At 35.9% G+C, this 19,947-nt stretch overlaps 2 protein-coding genes across 4 annotated transcripts; one reads left to right on the top strand and one right to left on the bottom strand.

Annotated features, from left to right (window-relative positions):
• The first annotated feature begins 1,350 nt into the window (after window positions 1–1,350).
• On the top strand, window positions 1,351–11,961 carry LOC112524440 (protein HESO1). 3 transcript variants are annotated; one of them, XM_025134253.1, is made up of 10 exons: window positions 1,375–1,706; window positions 3,769–3,847; window positions 6,044–6,220; window positions 7,008–7,172; window positions 7,458–7,636; window positions 7,716–7,811; window positions 8,286–8,355; window positions 10,400–10,530; window positions 10,903–11,013; window positions 11,298–11,961. In XM_025134253.1, exons 3-10 carry the CDS (start codon window positions 6,082–6,084, stop codon window positions 11,787–11,789), a joined length of 1,383 nt encoding a protein of 460 aa, XP_024990021.1. In that variant the 5' UTR covers window positions 1,375–1,706; window positions 3,769–3,847; window positions 6,044–6,081; the 3' UTR covers window positions 11,790–11,961. The 3 variants fall into 3 exon arrangements, with proteins under 3 accessions (XP_024990022.1, XP_024990021.1, XP_024990023.1); XM_025134254.1 differs by lacking the exon at window positions 3,769–3,847 and having other exon boundaries at window positions 1,351–1,706; XM_025134255.1 differs by lacking the exon at window positions 7,008–7,172.
• A 432-nt stretch (window positions 11,962–12,393) lies between these two features.
• Window positions 12,394–17,935, bottom strand: LOC112525663 (probable methyltransferase PMT11). Its single transcript, XM_025135885.1, has 9 exons — window positions 17,064–17,935; window positions 16,545–16,694; window positions 16,171–16,441; window positions 14,729–14,839; window positions 14,443–14,602; window positions 13,386–13,643; window positions 13,176–13,298; window positions 12,981–13,058; window positions 12,394–12,790 (listed from the first exon to the last, which is right to left on the bottom strand). The coding sequence occupies exons 1-9, from the start codon at window positions 17,754–17,756 to the stop codon at window positions 12,589–12,591; spliced, it is 2,046 nt and encodes a 681-aa protein (XP_024991653.1). The 5' UTR covers window positions 17,757–17,935; the 3' UTR covers window positions 12,394–12,588.
• Between the last annotated feature and the right edge of the window lie 2,012 nt (window positions 17,936–19,947).

Below are 19,947 nucleotides of genomic sequence, written 5' to 3' on the forward strand. Positions count from 1 at the left end.
TTAAAATCTGGTTATTGGCAAATCCAGATTGCTGAAAGAGATATTTACAAAACACATTTAACAATAGCAAGGTGTTCTTTAACTACAGCAGAGTAGTTAAGCTGAGCATGCTTCCATTTGCCAGAATAAAAGCGGATAAGATATTCTTGTTTAGATATGGGATTAATTTGTTTAAGAATACCTCCATAGCCTAGGTTAGAAGCATCGGTTTCTACTATCTTATGCCAAACAGGATTGGGAAGCATAAGACAGGGAAGGTTTTTGACCTTTTTCTTGATTTCCTGGACTGCTAGAGTATGGTTATCAGTCCAACTACAAGACTTCTTTTTAAGCCGATCATAAAGAAGAGAAGTATACTGGCTTAAATCTTGAATATAAGCGGAAATATAATTTAGGCTGCCTAAAAACCTCTGTAACTGGGTTTTATCAAGAATCTGATCAGGAAATTTATCACCAAAAGCGATACTTCTTTGAATAGGAATAATAGTCCCTTTTTCAATATCATGCCCTAAGAATCGAATCTTGGTCTGGAATAAAGACATTTTAGGCTTAGATATAACTAAACCGTTTTGGACAACCAGAGTCTTAAAAATGTTTAGATGTTTAAAATGACTCTCAATATCTTTGGAAAAAAATAAGAATATCATCTATATAAACAATAATGAAATTGCTATAAGGGTAGAAAATGTCATTCATGATTTGTTGAAATTCAGAAGGAGCATTTTTCAAACCAAAAGACATAACCTTCCATTCATAATGTCCCATGGGAACATTGAAAGCAGTTGGTCGAAAGGAGGATTTTACCGTCACTTTGGCCATTATCAAACAAAAACTAATAATACTTAGAATCAAATTCATTTTTTTAATTGCGTCTAAAAAATAGTATAAAATTTGATACAAACATCTGATGAACAATTCAGATTCTTACATCAAATTGTAAGATTCTAAATCTGTTTATTTTTATGTTTTCTCATTGAAATTTGATGTAAATAAATAATGTTACATCAAAATTTGATGTAAATGAATAACGTTACATCAAATTTGGTATGTTACTATTCATTACACCAAATCTAATAAATTTGGTATACAGCTTGCACTTACCACGACAGCAAACAACGACAAATGAGATTGGGTTCATTTGCATCTAAAGAGGCAGAGAACAAAAAATACCGGACGTCGAAGGATTTACTTCCACCGCCACTCTCACAAAATCAATAATACAAGTTTTCTAATTTTTGGGATTCGACTTACATGAGTTAATTTTAGAGGGGTGTCGGTGAGTGAATTATTAACAACAACCTACGATATGAGCAACCAGGAACCAACCAACATTGTGGATGGAAATTTGAAGCCCTAATTTCAAGACCTGCATCATCAGTGGACAACCACACCCAAAACCAAAAGTGGATCTTGTTTCTTTCCCGCGTTCACTCAATACAATTACCCCACCACACTCGCGCATACTTTTCTTCACCGCCGCAACAAAACCCTTCTTTCTTCCAATGCATATGCTCACACTTTATCCCTTTCATTTTCTTGATCTAAAAACCATCTGTAAAACCCAATATGGTTCATCTTCTACTTTCTTATTCTCTTGCTAGCATCTTTCATAACAATCACGGATAATGTTTTCCCTTCCAAGATTCACGTTACTGGTACCGTATCCGGCTTTAAACCTTGGATTATCCGTCAATCATGTATTAATGGTATGAAATTACTTTCTTGTTGATGGATTCATTTGGACCGAGTGATATGCATATTATTGTTCGTTTTTCGAAGAACTGATGGATGATGAGAGTTATGAATTTCTTTCTTGTTTCGACAATCGCCTCTTTCATCTGGTAGTTCCGAGGAAAAAGGACATATTCCAATCTTTTATGGCGAATCCTTTAGTTTCTGGAATGTCAAATTGATGTTGGTTATTTTGATCATACACCCACATAGGGAAGTTTCTGCTATAAAGTTTAAATGGTTATAGGGAAGTTTCTTGAAAACTTTCTAACTTATATCTATTATGAAGTTTGAAAGCAACTTTTTATTTGACATCCAGAGTCAACAAGAAGCCCTTGTTTTGGAATGATGAGTGTTTGATAAGTTTATTGTGAATACTGTTAACAGATTACGACATTATTTTGCTATAATAGGCTGTTGATTGTATTAGTTTTAGTGTAGTAGGTATTGCTTGAGTGTTCCTCTGACTCATAGCCTTCTTTTTGGGCCTCAAATTTAGTTCCAGGTGAATGTAGAAGGGAAAACAAACAAGAGGGTGACAGATATTGGTACATTTCATGTAATGTTGATGAGATTAAGAACAACTATGCACGATGACCTAGTAAATATGGTTAATAATTGTAGGAAAATATTAACCTGCAAAGTAAAGTATGAAGTTGAACAGGCGAAATGTTTTATTTTAAAAAAGTCATTCATGAATATAGAGCACCAGACTTGCTTGTTGACTGTGCTGGAGTGAGCCTACTGAATTAGTGTCCCAAATGCTTTCATTGTTGATGTTACATTTGGTGCTTTTGTCAAAACCCTTCATAATGGCTAAGCTAATGAATGTTTTTTTTTCTTCAGCATGCTACAAAATCTGCGAGGCATTGACATAATGTTACATTGTTACTTGAATCTTCTTGTGTTTTCACTTATAGCAAAAATGGTGTTAGACATAAGAATAGATATGTGTTAGAAGTGACTCATATCATGTTGATTGTAACATTCCACATTGTTATAGGGAATGCTTTATTAACAAATTTTATCTATATGGTTGTATTCAGTCTATTGCTTTGAAGTGGCTAATTTCTTATCAAGTTTTCATTTCATTGTTCTTTTGGTGTAAAGTTGACTGTAGATTTTGATGCAGTTTTTACGTACATGGGTTTTCTTTTGATCCGAGTAAACTTGAAGTTACGAGAGTCTGCCCATTACTTCTTTTCTAATATAATGTTGGCGAAAAAGACACACTGATGCAACTTCTGTCATAATATATTTAGTTCTTTGGTTTTCTTGTAGCGTCACTCGACCTTTTAGATCACTGTAGATTCTTAGTTTTCATTTTTATCTGGCTAAACCAACTTGCTTATGTTGGTAATTCTTTCAAGGAACATGGTTTTTCATTTAACTTCATGTTTCTTATGTCTATTGGTTCTCTATCTGTTATGTCTTTATCGTTTATAGTCGTCGTATTTCTTGTAATGTTTGTGAGGAGACTGTATATGAGGAAATATCTGCTCGTCAAACAACAAGACTTGGAATCTTGTTGATCTTTTCTCTTGAAAGGACTTATTGGTTACAAGTGAGTGTGCACCATGAAAGTCAATCTTAATGGATCTTTATTTCTCTAAAGGCTTGAATTGTAGCTAAAGGTTTCTTTGACACCTATGACGAGGCTTGTGAAGAGAATTTTGGCCCTTTGGTACCTTTTGTGATTGCTCAAGAAATATTTGCATAACTTGATACGAAGATTACATTTTTGAACGTTGTTCTTGATGATTGGGGTATATAAATAGCCTTTTGGTTTGTGGTTAAGAGGAAGCACATATAGTGTGTTAGTTGAGGTCTTTGGATGGTCAATTTCATTGAGTTTGGCTTTCTTTACTTTTAAGGTTTGGGTAAACTTGGGTTTCCTTTATGGGATGGGCCACTTTTGTTGGTCCAAAATGACTAAGAAAGGCCATTATGATTAATATCTTCGTTTACCATTGCCAAATTAAGTTTTTAATCACCTACTCTTTGATATTTCATTTTCATAAACAAATTTGGGGTCAGATTCCACACCGCTCTCATTCGCCCCTCACTCTCATTCGACTCGAATTCACCTAGGAAGACGATTGCTGGAGGTTTCCAGGTAACCTGCTTAACTTTGTAACAGAGACTTGATACCTAAATAAATATGCCAAATGTGTACATCAAAATTTAATTTGATCACTTTGTTCTTTAAAGGGCAAATTGCATGAAAAAGTAACTTTAACTTGATTCCTATTTTGGGTAACGTACTTTCAAAACTTCCATTTTGGTACTTAAGATGTAAAGTTTTAAACATTTAAGTACCCGGGTAACTGATTGAAGTATTAACCGATTATCATGCTGATGTGGCGAGTGATGTGGTATCCAATTCGGTATTATTTACTGACGTGGTCAGTGACGTTGATTTTTTAAAATATAAAATTAGTCTTTTTTTTAATCTAATTTTAGTCTTCAAGTAGTTACCCGGGTACTTAAATGTTTAAAACATTACATCTTAGGTACCAAAATGGAAGTTTTGAAAGTACGTTACCCAAAATAGGAATCAAGTTAAAGTACGTTACTTTTTCATGCAATTTACCCTTCTTTAAATGGGGAATTAATGTTTGATTCTTTTGTGATATCTCCATTATTATTGAATCATAATGTATCTTTCTACAGGCCATACACTAATTACTGCATTCATTTCCCTAATCTTACGATTCGTTTTATGTTTCAAAATGTGGGGTTTTCGATTCTTGATCGTAATACGATATAATAATAAGTTATGTTGTCATCATTAGGAACATACGTTTCTTACTGAATTTTAGTACACCTTAGGTGATAAAATGCACACTAATTCTGAGAGACATAGTCATCTTATCTCTAGTAGAAAATTCTGAGAGAGATAGTCATCTTATCTCTAGTAGAAATATTTTTACCCAAAAATGATTAACAAGCTTTATGTAGCTTACAGGGGGTCTTGGTTCAATTGAGTTGCGTATTGACTTCCTTCATCTATAAGGAAAGGGGAGATTCACAATCTTTTTTCCACTCAATGGAGATAGTTAATTGGGCCCAACTTTTTGCTTTTTCTTTTTGTGGTGGTTGGTTGGGATTCTATCATTTACAGAACTCTTTCCTCTCCTTCCTAGTTGTTCTTTTAATAAAGTTGCACCTTGTCATTCAAAAAAAAACCCAGCTCTTCTTGTAATAGCCAAGTTGCAAGTTTCACCTCATCCACTGAAATTTACCCCCACTTATCTCACATGGTGCAGTCAAGGCCCAGGTAACTATGCATAATTTCGAATGTCTTTTTTTTCTTCTCGTGAAGGCTTGGTATACAAGGAGTTTAAACTCTCTGCCACCTGCTGAATTGACACATCCTTGGTAGATTCAAACCCATGGCCCCTAGACTATACTGAACGAATTCCAACAGTCCAACTAGTTAAGCAAGTCCAGTTGGGAGATGCAGAAGACATGCCTTGAATATGTTCTCATGAGCTGTGTTACTAGAAATCAACTTTTGACCATTTTCATCACCTGCAAACATTACCTGCAACTGAGTACCCTACCATTGGTTTCCTGTTGACTCTGAATTTGGCCGATGCTAGAACAGCAACACTTTCAAGGCTTGGAGAATTGTACTGTCTCGTGGGGAGCTATTAAAATGTGGGGATGTATGTGAATAATTGGTATTGTTGTTGGATCAGGATCACTATTGGTACATAGTTGCACTCCTGCGAAATTAGTGACATAGGGTTAGGAGTGCATTTGAGCTGATCCAACCCCGAGCTTTCTTGACTTGTGAAAAGATATTGATGACCAGGATCGGCTCATGGTTTCTAGCATAAATGGCTTCTATAGGCTTGTATAAGCCAAGCCTTAGAGTGGGTCATATGGATCGGCTTCTACCGCTCGTATAGGCTCATGAGTCAAACCTTAGCCTGGTTCATATGGGCTTGTAGAATTTGGAAGTAAACCATCCAATTACAAATAAACTATTTCTAACAAACTACAATTAGGGAGTGCGCAACAGAAATAATTAAACAAATAAATTTACATTCAAGTTCGTATAGGTGCAAACAGTCAAATCATTCGGCTTGCTCAGGCTTGCCAAGCCTTCTGATGAGCCATGAGCCATGAATGCCCTATTTCAGTATTTCTTATGTTTGGCTTTGGCATTTTTCGTTTCCTTATGGTCATTTGCATTTTCTAATCTGGTAATAGATCTGCTTCTTTATTCCAAACCTTGCCTGCATTGATGTTCATTTTGAACTATGAAATAGAAATGCCCTTGAAACCAGTTCTATGTTTTCAGTTGTATCTGCCAGATTCTGTGTTATTTGGGACTCGAAGATGAATTCCCATCATTCATTGGAACTTGCTCTCAAGGATATTCTTCTTGTGGTGAATCCCACACATGATGACTGGAATAAACGGTTTCAAATTATTAATGATCTTCAAGCTGTTGTGCAAACTTTGGAAATTCTTAGAGGTAAGTACATACATCTCATATGGCTACTTGATTTTCTTTGTCATTCTGTTTATCAAGCCTTGTGCACACTAAAACATATTATTTTAGAATACATATCCTGATCTGACCATCAGAAGATGATGTAGAGAGCTGTGCTGCACATCAATAGGATGTTTTGTTTTATCTTTTTTTATTACTCTAAAGAACAAAAAGTGAGAAAGGGGTATGATCTCACTTTCGAGCTTCAAAGCTCATAAATGAATCTTTATTGCTTCTATTCAGCCTTTAAACAAATCAGAATGCGTTTAGTACTTCGATGCCTTTTGTTGGATGCATCTTTGTCTCACTGTCTTATTATTAACAAGTTTCATTCTTTCTCTACCTTTTGGGGTGGAGATCAGGTCTACGTACATGGTACATCTCACCTCCCCCCTCCACCCCCTGCATGCACAGGCCCCATTTTGCGTGGGATTGTTTGGTTTGGTTTATTTTTTCTGTAGCTATTTTGCATGCAAGCTTTTAGTTGTTTCCTTAACTGTATGCTTTATAGACTTTATCCTGTGCATGTCTGAGGTTGTGTTATGTTTTTCTTCCACCCTAAACTAGTTGTTGGAAACAGATATTGCAGTAATTACCCTCTCTATTCAGCTATTAGTTAACTTGCCATTTTCATGAGTTACCACCGCATGACTAAGATAACTGTGACCCTTATAGTTATTGTTCCAGAAATTGAAGTTGAACTTTGTGCTATTGCAAATAAGAGCATGGTTTAGTAGCTCATGAGTTCTGGCTTTGATTGTTCAAACAGGTGCCACAGTGGAACCATTTGGTTCATTTGTGTCTAACCTCTTTACAAAATGGGGGGATTTAGATGTATCCGTTGAGTTACCCAATGGTTCATACATTTCTGCTGCTGGGAAAAAGTACAAGCAAACTTTACTATTAGACATACTAAAAGCTCTAAAAAGAAAAGGTATGCTTCAAGTTTTCGGGATTTGTTTATTGCCTTTCATATGATATTACATCAATTTGGTTTCCAGGGTACTACTTTATGTATTTGTGGTCATAAGCTTTCCGAAATCATCTATGAGAGCTTCACAAGGTTTTTATCATATTCATGTCACTACTGCCTCATAATATTGTATTCACTTGCATTAGAAGGTCAAAGGAACGAGATGTGTACTTATATATATTAAATCATTAGTGGCCTGTTTATAAATACCTGTATTTTGATATTATCAATAATATCTATTCACAGGTGGATTCCATGGGATAAAATGTATTTCCCATGCAAGAGTGCCTATCTTGAAATGTGATAGCAACAAAGACAATATCTCTTGTGATATTTCTATCAACAATTTGAGCGGCCAAATGAAGTCTAAAGTGTTGTTTTGGATAAATGAGATTGACGGGCGTTTTCGTGATATGGTTTTACTTGTATGTTCTTTCTTACCGACTATAAATGATACTGCAAAGAATAACATTCTATATGCTGATGAGCAATGCTTGTGTGCAGGTTAAAGAATGGGCGAAGGCGCATGGTATCAATGATCCTAAAAGTGGAACCTTAAATTCTTATTCCCTAAGCTTACTTATAATATTCCATTTTCAGGTGATTTTTAGCACTTTTTTGTACAGATACTGATACTATTTTGGTAATTTCTATTACCAAGTGTTCTCTGTTGCAGTGAAACCATTATTCTTGCAACTGCAACAAAAACGTTATGTTTTACAAGAATGAGAAATTTTGAACAAGAAACGCCAAGTATTATGTTTTTGTTTTGCATTTACATTTCTACCACAATCCCAAACCTCTCATTCTTGCGAACTAGTGTTTTTTGGCATTTTTTCAGCGAGTTTGTTGGCAACGAAAAACCAAACATAATGGTTCAAAAATCAATCACTCACTGTAACATGTATCATCATAACTGCCAGATTTCTGGTAATTTATACTTTGCATCACCAATCACATAAGAGTGAACGATACTTCTATAAAATCTCTTGTTTTCGTTTGATGCATCAAAAATGTTTTTGATCTCCACTATTTTCTTATCTTCTAATAGTTTCTGTCTCAATATTCTTGCAGACTTGCACACCTGCTATTCTACCTCCGCTTAGTGAAATTTACCCTGGGAACGTGGTTGCTGACCTTACAGGTAGTATTTTTATACATGCTTGAAAATTTAAATGCATATTTTCTTCATGTTCTAAAAGCCTAAAATCCCATGCAAACCATGATAAAATTTAACTTTTGTTAGGTTTGCTGTTATATTCAATTGAGATTTATACATACTGAACTTAGAAACCATAACAATTAAGATATGTTATAAGAAAGCAACATGATACCTGTTTTTCCTTGTATTTGTTAAAATCTAATGATATTTATGACGGGGTTGCCTAAGATCCCAATATATTTTGTAAAACCCTTATGAAAACGGTCTCTCTCCCTTGGTAGGAATGGTCTATGTTAATAGTCAAATCTGGTAATGTTTGTCTTATTTCTTTCTAAAAGAGATTACAAAATATATATAACATCAAGAAGCCTAAATGAGGAAAAATTAAAACTACTACAAGGAAAGGTAAACTAAACTTTACTATAGTTAACACTCCTCAAGTTGGAATGGAAATGTTAACCATGCCCAACTTTATACAAATAAAGTCTAATTGAGTTTTCTGCAATGGCTTCGTGAGAATGTTTGCAATCTGGTGTTCAGTCTTGATGTGTACTGGTTGGATGACATCCCAATGACTTGTATAGGGAGCAGACCGTAAACTAGCTCAAGACACTAACCGGGAATGAAATATCTAGTCGAGTAACTGTCATATAGTTTAAAATTTTCAACTAGTCTCATGTATCTCTTGGGATCCTTCATAGGACTTCCATTATCCAGAAGAAGCTTTCCTGTAGCGAGCAACGGGCTGTCCATCCCAATAAACCACACTTAATAAGCATATCAACAACATATCTCCTTTGAGAGGAAGAATCCCTTGTGGAGATCGAGTTACTTCTATCCCAATGAAGTAACAAAGTCTTCCAAGATCAATAACTTGAAAGTGAGTCTATAGAAATTCTTCTAGTTCTAAAATACCGGTGTTATCATCTCCGGTAATAATAATAATGTCATCTACATAGACCACCATTTTGATACATCGATTGTCATGGTGTCTAAAAAACACAGAATAATTCTGGAAACTGTGGTCCTACCAAACTTCTGAAAAAAACATCCAAACCATGCTCTTTAAGACCATACATTGAATGTCGAAATCGGCATAACCTTATGGCCTCCTCCTCAATAACAAACCCAAGTGGTTGTTCCATGTACAACAACTCAAGAATGCGATTAATAAAGGTGTTCATGGACTATGTTAAATGGCAGCCAAAGCGATACAAATGCAAATTGACCACATTTTAGCCACCGGGGAAAATGCCTCGTCATAATCAACCCCATGGGCTTGAGAACCCTTGGCAACTAATCGGGCTTTTAAACGATGCAGTGAACCATTAGGATTAACTTTCATTGTAAGAACACACTTGCAACCCACTTTACGCTTTCCACAAGGAAGTTGTTCCAGATCCCAAGTATGATTTTTCTGTAAGGCATCCATCCCTTCTTGCATTGCCTTAAACCATCATGGGTGATTAAGAGCCTCAGTCACTTGTGGGAACAACATGGCTATCAATGGTTGTGGTGTAGGTACTCAACTATGACTAGAAGTGAAAGTAGGCAAGGTAATCATGAATGGGATATCGGGTGTGAGTCCGTGTATCTTTTCTGGAAGGCAATTGTACCCGCTTCTGTTTGTATGATTTGCTTGCCTGTCTATTGGAATGTTGGTTATTTCTGACCCATTTTCATATTCTAGTACAACCTTTCATATTTTCAAGTTTTTCCTTATCTTTATGTTCACATTTTATTTTTTTATTTATGGAGCAAGTTCTATTCTTTTCTTTTTGTGAACTTTGCACAAGCCGGGCGTCTTCACGAAACAACCACTCTACTCTTCAAGGTAGAGGTCAGGTCTGCATACACCCGCCCCCCCCCCCCCCCCCCCCGGGTGGGGCATTTACTAGGTTCATTTGGTTTGGTTTGATTTGATTGGTTTTGGCTTGAGTATAAAACTTGAACATCTAGAACCATGTACAAAGTGGATGGAGCTTAGGTATAGTGCAAATATGCAATAATAAAATTTGTGAAACAGGTATAAGAGCTGTTGCAGAGAAAAACATTGAAGACATGTGTGGTATGAACATAAACAGGATTAAATCAGATAGGTCAAGAAGGATTAACAGAAGCTCTTTGGCCGAACTATTTGTTTCATTTCTTGCAAAGGTAAGTTTATTTTATTATTATAATTATTATTAGTTCACGAGCATCAATTGCTGTTTAGGGATTTTGAATGAAATCCAATCAACCATAAGCAAACATTTTGTGAAAAATATTTCACATCGAGTTATTCAAGATGAAGGTGTATAATGTTTCTTACGATATCAATATTTGGTAGCCTAATTATAGTAATAATGTTTGGTAGAATTGGTCTTGTAAAATGCTTTACCACCTTCCAAGATCCATCACTTTGGACTAACAAGTGAACCTAGAATATTTCTTGCCCAAATTTTAATTTACTTATGAGGTGGTAACAGTTCATTTACCACATTGTTAATTTTAGACGTTAATGGGTGTATTTTGTTGTTCTTTTATCAGTTTCGTGACATCAGTTTGAGGGCCTCGACACAAGGGATTAGTCCTTATAATGGACAATGGGAAGACATTAATACCAACATGATCTGGCAGCCCAAAACTTATGCACTATTTGTACTTGCCTCTCTCTCTCTCTCTCTCATATATAGGGGAAGGTCCAAATGAGAATCATAAATATTTTGAGAACTGTGAGAATCAGTATATGTATATACATCAAAATATGTATATGTCAATGGGTATTTTCATCAATGCATACATACTATGTATGCAAGTATATATGCATTGATGCATGTACTCACTGAAGTGTATATGTACCAATGCATATATTGGTCTTAAAATATTTACAGTTCTTAATAATGATGATGATGATGATGATGAACTGATTTTGGTGGTCATAGATTGAGGATCCATTTGAGCAACCAATGAATTGTGCAAGAGCTGTTGGGCACCTAAACCTTGTGAAGATTGCACAAGCATTTGAAAGTAGCCATGGGATGTTGGCATCTGCGTACCAGAACCACCATCCACTTGCGGTGCTAGTGAGGCCTGAAGTGTTGAGCATTATTTCTAGATCTCAATTCGGTAATCCTCTAAGAATTCATCCACAGCTTCACGTTGGCAATGGCAATGGTAATGGTAGGGGCCTAATTGGGGATCATCCACAGTCGTTCAGAAACAGCAGTAACAATGGTAGTAATCAACACCAGAATAGGGACGGTGGTGGTTCACGTGCACCCACACATGTACAACAACAATATATGCATCAAACCAACAGGGTGAATCCGAGACATGTTCAGATGTTTCCGAATGGGGTGAACGAGAGCAATGGGAGGCCTTCATCTTCTCAAACTCAGCTGCAGCAGATATGGAGGCCAAGATCTGAGAAATGATTAGGTTTTGGTTTGAGCTTTGAGGCACACAGAATTGTTATTGGAAAAGATTTGTAACGAGTTATTCATGTTTATGTGCAATTTCAGGATTAAATATACATGACAGATCCAATATCTTTAGAATGATTCTAAACTGCAAATCTGCTTTCAAAGATGTCCATGTTTTTTGCAATCTCTCAAGGTGTTGCTTGCAACTATGTGTATATGTGCATGCACAAATTCATAAACAATTTTTTTCAAATAATTACATGATGTATTATTTATGATTAATAATGTTGAATAATCGTAAATATTATTTATCATGCATTTTCATCGTGAATAAAATATGAATGGTTTTTTTTAACTTTTTAAAATATTTACAGTTAAGTGTCCCGTCTCTCACATATATTAGCTATTACATGAAACAGTTGTATTGTAACAAGGTCTGCATACATCTTACACCTCAACCTTTGTATGAGATATATCGGGTTCGTTTTGCTTGGTTTATGAAAAGGTTGTACCAATGTTGACAAAACATCCTGGTGTATACGTTAAATGCGTACACCGGTCTATCATCTTTTTGGCACTATTTAGAGCAGGCAGAAAAAACTAACATCAATCCATGGGACCTTCAAAGGAGAGTGAATTGAAATGTTTCAAGTCGAAAATCCTCGACATAAATCAATTTTACATAAAACTAGTAACCACTACTAAGAGTTGTACATGTACCTGTAGAAACTGTAAGAACTGAAGGGGGAAAGAATGAAAAAAAAACATTTTTTTGTCTATATGAACAGCGGTGAGTTCGCCCTTGAATTGATTACCGGAGGCGTTTATCACATGTCAGGATTCTATAACTTGCATGAGGCCCCTCGGCCGTATCTCGTTGCGTTACATGCCAACCCATGGCCTTCCCGATCTCTTGAAGTTCATCTATCACCATAATAGAATCACGAATGTACACTCGTCCCCCAGGTCTTAAAATTCTATTCATCTCAAGCATGATGCTAGATATGTTGCATCTGATATCAAACCACAACATAAGGGGTTGCATTCAGAAACATTAATTACAAAAAAACCATTTTATCCCCCATTATGTAACCAGAATTTTGAAGAATTAACACATGGTTTTCTATTATTCAAGTAGAGAAACCATTCTTCTTATGGCAAACATATAATCCCCATGCCCTAAACATTCAAGAGGAGAGATACCTTTTTTGTTCAACTGAGAAAAGACCGGCTGCATGCAAGAAATCGTAGGTTCTTGGGTAAGTGTCAAATGGTTCGCACCTGTGAATAATGGTACAACAGTTCAGATAGTTTCGGTCATATTTTACATTTAGGGTCGATCAAAATGGGAACCAAAAAAAGAAACACAAAAACGATTACGAGGGATGTGACGAGTACCAGTCATGCATAACTCCTAGAAGCCCACGATCATAAATGACGGGTAAGGTGTTTGGACCACTAACAGGAACAACATTCATAACCCAGCAATCTAGTTGATTATCAATCAAGGCTGCTGCAAATCTGCCAGAATAAAGAGACTGACTGAATTTAGAGAGAGCAATACAGGAAATATATACATATATATGGCATGATGGAATAAAAGATTACCCTCCAAAGCTGGCTCTCATGTCCATAACATTTCTGAGTTTGAATTTTTTCCAGTGTAAAGAGCGCACGTAACTATCTATTATTTCTTTCCAGTATTTTGATTCTGCTTTAAAGAGATCCTTTCTAGATACAAAGGCGTCAAGCTTTATGCTTTGGAGCCTCTCGGGAGGATTATGCAGTCTTGCGGGCCATGTGGTGATATTTGCTCCAGATCCGTCCTCAGGCAGTGGAGTAATACATGGCTTCAAATCTACATACCTAAAACGACAACAAATTGATATAATTAGTTTTTATTTAAATATAATATCTATCAAGAAAGGGAGTGCAGAGAACTTCTCAACACTACAACAAAATCAGCTTTATAGGACGTCAAATACGTCTAAATGTCCTAATAGACTGCGTTACAAGACTTAAGTTTATAGGACTAAACAATTGTGCGTCCTATGTAAAGGTGTTACAGTAGGAAGTTAGGACGTATTCAGGCATCATAACTAGTTTTTAGGACAGTTTTGATCGTGTTAGCTTTTTTACAGAATACTTTTTTAGAAGGGTCCTATAAACAGTCTTTTTATAGGACACTTGTTTTTATAAGACAAATGTTCAAATAATGCCATATAAAAAGACTAATAACACGCTTTATTTCAAAGGTGTCCTATAAAACATGTTAAGACGCCCAAAAACGTTTTATCAACTTATGGTAACACCTTTACATACGACAGACAACTGCTTGGTCCTATAACCTTTAGTTCTATAAAAAAGTCTAATAGGATATTTAGATATATTTTATGTTTTATAAAGCTGATTTTGTCTTAGTGCAAAGAATGGTAGAGAGCACTTTAGAATGCAAAACCATATATTCTAGCGTCAAAAATAAGAAAATATAAAACACAAAGATCCATGTATCACCAATTGAGGCCATGGAAGGCCAACACACAAAGATATGGTTGGTCAAATTATAAACATGTATGAAAGAAAAGCATATGCTAATTTTGAAAAATTGCAATATGAACAACGAAAAGAATACATGATACAAACGAGCCAAAGAATAGCAATTCACCAAACATTGTCAGGGTCATCCTCCTTATCACACAATTGCGGTTGGGTCCCTGGATCATGGCTTAAATAACAACTGTTGTCAAGGGGTTTCTGCCATATTGCAATGTACCCCTCCTTCTTGACAAGATTCCAACAAAGACGGTTTGTGAGGTTGATCATCACTGAGAAATGTAAATAAAAAATGTAAACAGATATATCATCATACTGGCAAAGTGTCTAACCCAAGAGACCAGCTAGCAAATAAGTTCTAGATTATAAACCATTCTAACAGCAAATGATAATGTTACCGTCCCATTGTTCTTCTAAGAGTGCTTCATGCTTGTAAACTGGTTGTGCTGCCCACACAAAATATCCTCCGGCCCTAAGCAATCTGTTGACCTCAAGCAGCAAAATCCCATCTACATCGTAACAGATGTAAAAAATTGAGGAAAATTAAACATGCCCCATCTTTTGGTAACTCAGGCTAATATATACCGACAAGAACTAGCGATCACACATGACGTGGAGACTCAAAAAATAAATAAAACAGATTCATTTGATAACCTGCGCATGTAAAGTCAAAATCTTTTACAAGCTTACAACATTGACTGGGGCAACAAGAATTCAAAATTTGGAACCAAGGGAACTGAACCACACTCTGGAATAGCGACTTACTGGCTAAGATGATAACAACTTAACAAGAATAAACTCAAAATTTGGAATGTTGCTAAACAATAAGCTAGCGACAGCCACCACAACAGTCGCCTGCCAGATAACGCAAACTGCATACCATCAGCGTCCTGCGGCCCTGCCCAACCTACAAGCACCAGACAGACAACTTGTCCAGTCCTGTCATGTCTAGGTACCAAATGCTACCTAAAAGAACAACTGAAACCCTACAAGGCAAACCATGCACCACATGCCTCCATCCCCACCATGCTGGACTGGAATGCTGGAAATAAAATGGTGGCCAGAATTGCTGACGAGGGTCTGACTTGGGATTCTACAACTACAGCTCTACCAAGCAGCCACAGCTGCCACCATTGCACGGCCAAAACTGAAAATCCAGTGATGAAGAGATTTAGCACTATCTGACCGCCGCACACCCATTGTATCACCAAACCCTATCCCAGCCTCTAGGAAAACCAAGGGTCGATGATGCACAATCACCGCCTGATCTGGCCTTGCCTAAGAAATTAGAACACATAACAGTGGAACGGATGGCAAAGGCGGACCTGGTCATGGTTGGATGAAAGTGCGTATTGTCAGAAGAACAACAATGGCCAAAGACAGCAATGACTCTGAAATGACAATCCAAGGGCACTAACCTTCCCCCCGCCGCCACTTCTAATCCTACCAACAAAAACTGAAACGACCGGGAAAAACCGACAGGCAATGGGTAGATCTACAACCTAATGGTGGCAGCTGTGATCATTACCTGGAAACTACCTGCTAATCTTACAGACTGAAAAAACCAACAAAACTGGTTGGACATGTTACTGCATCTTTTGCTTCCCAATTAACACAGCTAAACTTGAGCTTCATGTACTTAAAACATCCGATGATGCAATTTTTTTTTTTATCAATTTACACCAAATGGTTATATTTTGTTTTAGAATCTTAAAAGTAATTAGGTGATCCACAGTTATCACTTTATGAAGAAAACAAACAAAAAGGACAACCATATATAACATAACTCCTTGCTATTCTTAGCAACCAAAAATAATAGTCCATCACCATGAAGGCTTACCATCACGAGTCCAATTAACTCTACATCTTGAGCAATGAATTAAATCAAAAGCCTGGCTTGGATAAAGCAGTCGCTTTGTTGCAAAAGCTGCTACCATTGCAGGTATACCACGCTCTAGCGCAAACTGAATCTGGTTCTCGTGTACATCTTTCGGAGCTACGGACAAAGTCAGTACGTTCCGTGAAGTTAAATAGGCACCAAAACTTGCCACACCACATCCAACATCCAATACGACCCGGGTATGGCGTCCAAACGCAATGCCTGGAATCATCTACCAAGACCAAAACCAGACCAGAACATCAACTACAAACTTGTAATACTTCATTTGAGAACTATAAGAAGCAAAATCGTTGGAATTCCCTTTAAGATCATACCTGTGAAATCTGATCCAAGTACTGATCTGCCCCATGTATGAACTGTGTGCCACCTCCAGGAAACCTAAATTTATCCTTGTATACAGTAATCCAGTTTTGACCACCCTTATATTCCGCTAGTTGTGCATGCGGAACATTGCTATACCACACCTGTGTTAAGTGCAAAACAGGTCACCAAAAAAGATAAGGGCCAATTATATCGCTAATATCCAAGACAACGTTAAACTAGGTAACCGGTGTATGAATAACATTCCTTGCACCATCATTGGTTGTGTGTGTGTGTGTTATCCATGGATATTGAAAAGATTGGTTGATTTCTGCTGGGCTATCTTTTTCTTTATAGATACTCGGTTCAAAGCCAATTACAAATTATTATCAGATGTTCTGGTTCACAAGGCACTGCCTTCACCATTCTGTTTACAATCAAATTTATTACAGAAACAGAGCAAGTTGGTTCTTAATCCAATTATACTAGACTAACAGTATATGGAAATCAGAAAACTAAAGAAGAGTGACTACCTCATCACGACTTCTTGGCCAAGGAATTGGAGCTTTGTAACCCTTGGGTGCTGGCACCAAGCAGGTCAATCCCTTATCTTTATCCGGGCAATGGCGCTCAAACTTTTCCCCTTTCTCCGTAGATGTCAATCCCTTGACGGCCTCCACATTGTCCATACAAGGTATATAATCCCTCATACTCGTCCGGCACATCCCGAACTTCCGGACCCCAACATTAACCCTAACCCCTTTGCTATCACCTTCCACCACTTCCGTCTCATTATTCCAATCCTCCATCACACTCGGATCAAACTCCCCGACCTCAAAATCATTCCTCATCACCCCATTCTCATCCACTAGCCCTAGCCTCTGCACTGCCGGCTGTGGTGGCGGAGGAGGAGGTGGTGACGGCGGCGGAGGCGACTGAGAAGGCAAAGATGACTGCGGAATCGGAGCTAATGTATGATCATCTCGGATTTCTGCTTCCTTGGTATTGTTGATTAAAGAAACGATATCGAAAGTTTTATTGTGATTTGGGGAAATTGAGATCGATGGGGTTGTGGCATTTTCGTTTGAGTTAGAATTAAAGAAGATAACTTGTTGATAATTGTCGTCGGACCAGTGTTTACCAAAGTAGAAGAAAGCTAGAGCTACAAAGACGAATCCGGCAGATTTTACCAGACTTGAAGATTTCAACAGATCAAATCCCTTCATCTTTGTTACCGCATTACCTGATCCAATCCCTTCTCTTTCCGTGGTCTTTTGTGCATATACAATTATGCAAACACTCTACAATTCAACAAACTCCATGCGTATTCTCGCTGCCATTAAAAAAGAGAATCAGAGCTTCAACTGTGTCAGCGATACACTGAAGTTCTTGCAGTTGCTCTCTCTCTCTCTCTCTCACACGCACACACGCTACGTATGGCCCTAAACGACGTGGATATATATATATATATTATATAGGAGAGTGTCTGTGTGTATTTCGTGTACGATTGAAGGGTTCAAGAAGAACGGAGGATGATTACGTCGTGATCCTCGGTTGCTGATGGGAATATACATTTAAGACCCTAAACTTTTTCATAAAACCATTTTAAACCCTGAAAATTAGAACTTCTTCCAAACATTCATGATTAATGTTTTATGCTTCTTCTTTTCCATCCAATTATATCTAGTTCCATTTACATAACAAACGTATCATTTATGATCCTTTTGACAGGTGAAATTTGTTAGAAGTTCGGTGGGTACCGGATATTTCAGAATATCGTTAGGTGTATAATCTTAAATAAAATTTTAATTAATCCATAAGTATAATAGTATCTTTAACAGCTTCTCTAAAATAGAGAAAATCAACTTTTTGTTTTTTATAATGCTCCAATATTTTCTCTATATTCTTCTTTAAAATAGAGAAAAGATGAAAAAGTTCTAAGTTTAGAGAATTCTCTAAAGAGAAATGATTATTTTAATCTGTCCACCAATGAGATTAATTATTATTATTATTTGATATAAAATTTCTTTTTAAGAGTGTATTAAGATGATAAATTAGATAATGTTATAATAATATAATTTATGTTAAAATCTTTAAATTAGAGAATCTGTTAGAGTTGAATGTAATTTTTTTTAACGACTTTGACTTTTGGTTTTTAGATAAATTATAAAGAACTTGTGGGAGATGATATTTTTTTTACATAAATTAGAGGGTCATAAATTTAATTAAAAACTCATTTAAAGTCATATTCTTAAATACAGTGGTCAGGTTGATATCTTTTAAACTTAGAAACCAATTAATCATTAAGCACCAGTTCAAGGGCCAATATGCATATTTCTTAAATGAACTTCAATTAATTGGACCAAGTCACTGTCTTAAAAAATCTAGACAATAATTTTGATTAATAATATGTTATATATATATATATATATATATATATATATATATGATAATGATGAATATGAACAAATAACAAAACCCATTTAATGATAGCATGAACAATACCAATCATACAAACAACCTAAACCTAAATCCAAATAAAACAATAAGAAACTCTAAATCAAAACCCTAGATTTGTGAATACATTCGTATTTGAATTTTACAGAACAAATCAAACTTGAATCTAGAATTCGAAATCAAAACTCTACACCAAAATTATTCGATCTTTGTCTTCTGTTTGCTTCATTGATGTGTTCATCTAAATCATTCGAAATTAAAACCACCGCGTTCATAAACCAAAACCATTGAGTTGGAAATTGAACTCATTTAAATCTGAATCGTTCGTAAACCAAAACCCTTTTCGAGTTTGTATCATGATGGTGCAAAACAAATCCCACAAATGGAAGTTCAACTGCTACGGGGGAGGTGAGGGTTGATTTCTCCGAAGCTATGAGGAGGGGGAGGGGGGTGTTCAAGGAGGGTACTGATCGAGAGGGGATGGTGGATTGATAAAGGAGATGGAGTTCACGTTGTGTTTTGTGTTTTTTTTACCGTATACATATAATATATGCTAGAAGGATACTGCGAAATACATTTCGATTTTATTGTTCCTTTTATTCTTTGTCTATTGATATAATACAGTTTTATATGGTTTTAATAAAGTGATAATGTTTTTATTTTTGAATAAAATATAAAATTTGAAGATATTGTAATCAAAATTTTGAAAAAGATATCGATATTAGTATCAAATTAACTGTTTAAAAGTTATTTATTTTTTGTGTAATCCTTTGATTCAATTTTTATTATAATTTATTTTAGGTTGATCAATTTATTTTTGGTTTAATAATATAATTGTTTTTAAAGATAATAATTAAGTATTTTATTAGTTTAATAACAAATCAAATAATTAAATATTATACTAGAACTCAACGATTATTCTAATTATATTTTAGACTTTTTAGATTTTTTATATTTAAA

The sequence above is a fragment of the Cynara cardunculus genome, assembly GCF_001531365.2.
Source record: "Cynara cardunculus var. scolymus isolate 2C chromosome LG 13, CcrdV1, whole genome shotgun sequence".
Taxonomy (NCBI): domain Eukaryota; kingdom Viridiplantae; phylum Streptophyta; class Magnoliopsida; order Asterales; family Asteraceae; genus Cynara; species Cynara cardunculus.

Bases quoted from the DNA above. Each gene is read 5' to 3' on its own strand.
- LOC112525663 (XM_025135885.1), bottom strand. From the start codon at position 17,756: ATGAAGGGATTTGATCTGTTGAAATCTTCAAGTCTGGTAAAATCTGCC. The intron at 14,840-16,170 runs GTAAGCCTTCAT...GTTACGATGTAG, and splicing joins AGTTAATTGGACTCGTGATG to ATGGGATTTTGCTGCTTGAG. The intron at 12,791-12,980 runs GTATCTCTCCTC...GTTTGATATCAG, and splicing joins TTCTCAGTTGAACAAAAAAG to ATGCAACATATCTAGCATCA.
- LOC112524440 (XM_025134254.1), top strand. From the start codon at position 6,082: ATGAATTCCCATCATTCATTGGAACTTGCTCTCAAGGATATTCTTCTT. The intron at 6,221-7,007 runs GTAAGTACATAC...TTGTTCAAACAG, and splicing joins AACTTTGGAAATTCTTAGAG to GTGCCACAGTGGAACCATTT. The intron at 8,356-10,399 runs GTAGTATTTTTA...TTTGTGAAACAG, and splicing joins CGTGGTTGCTGACCTTACAG to GTATAAGAGCTGTTGCAGAG.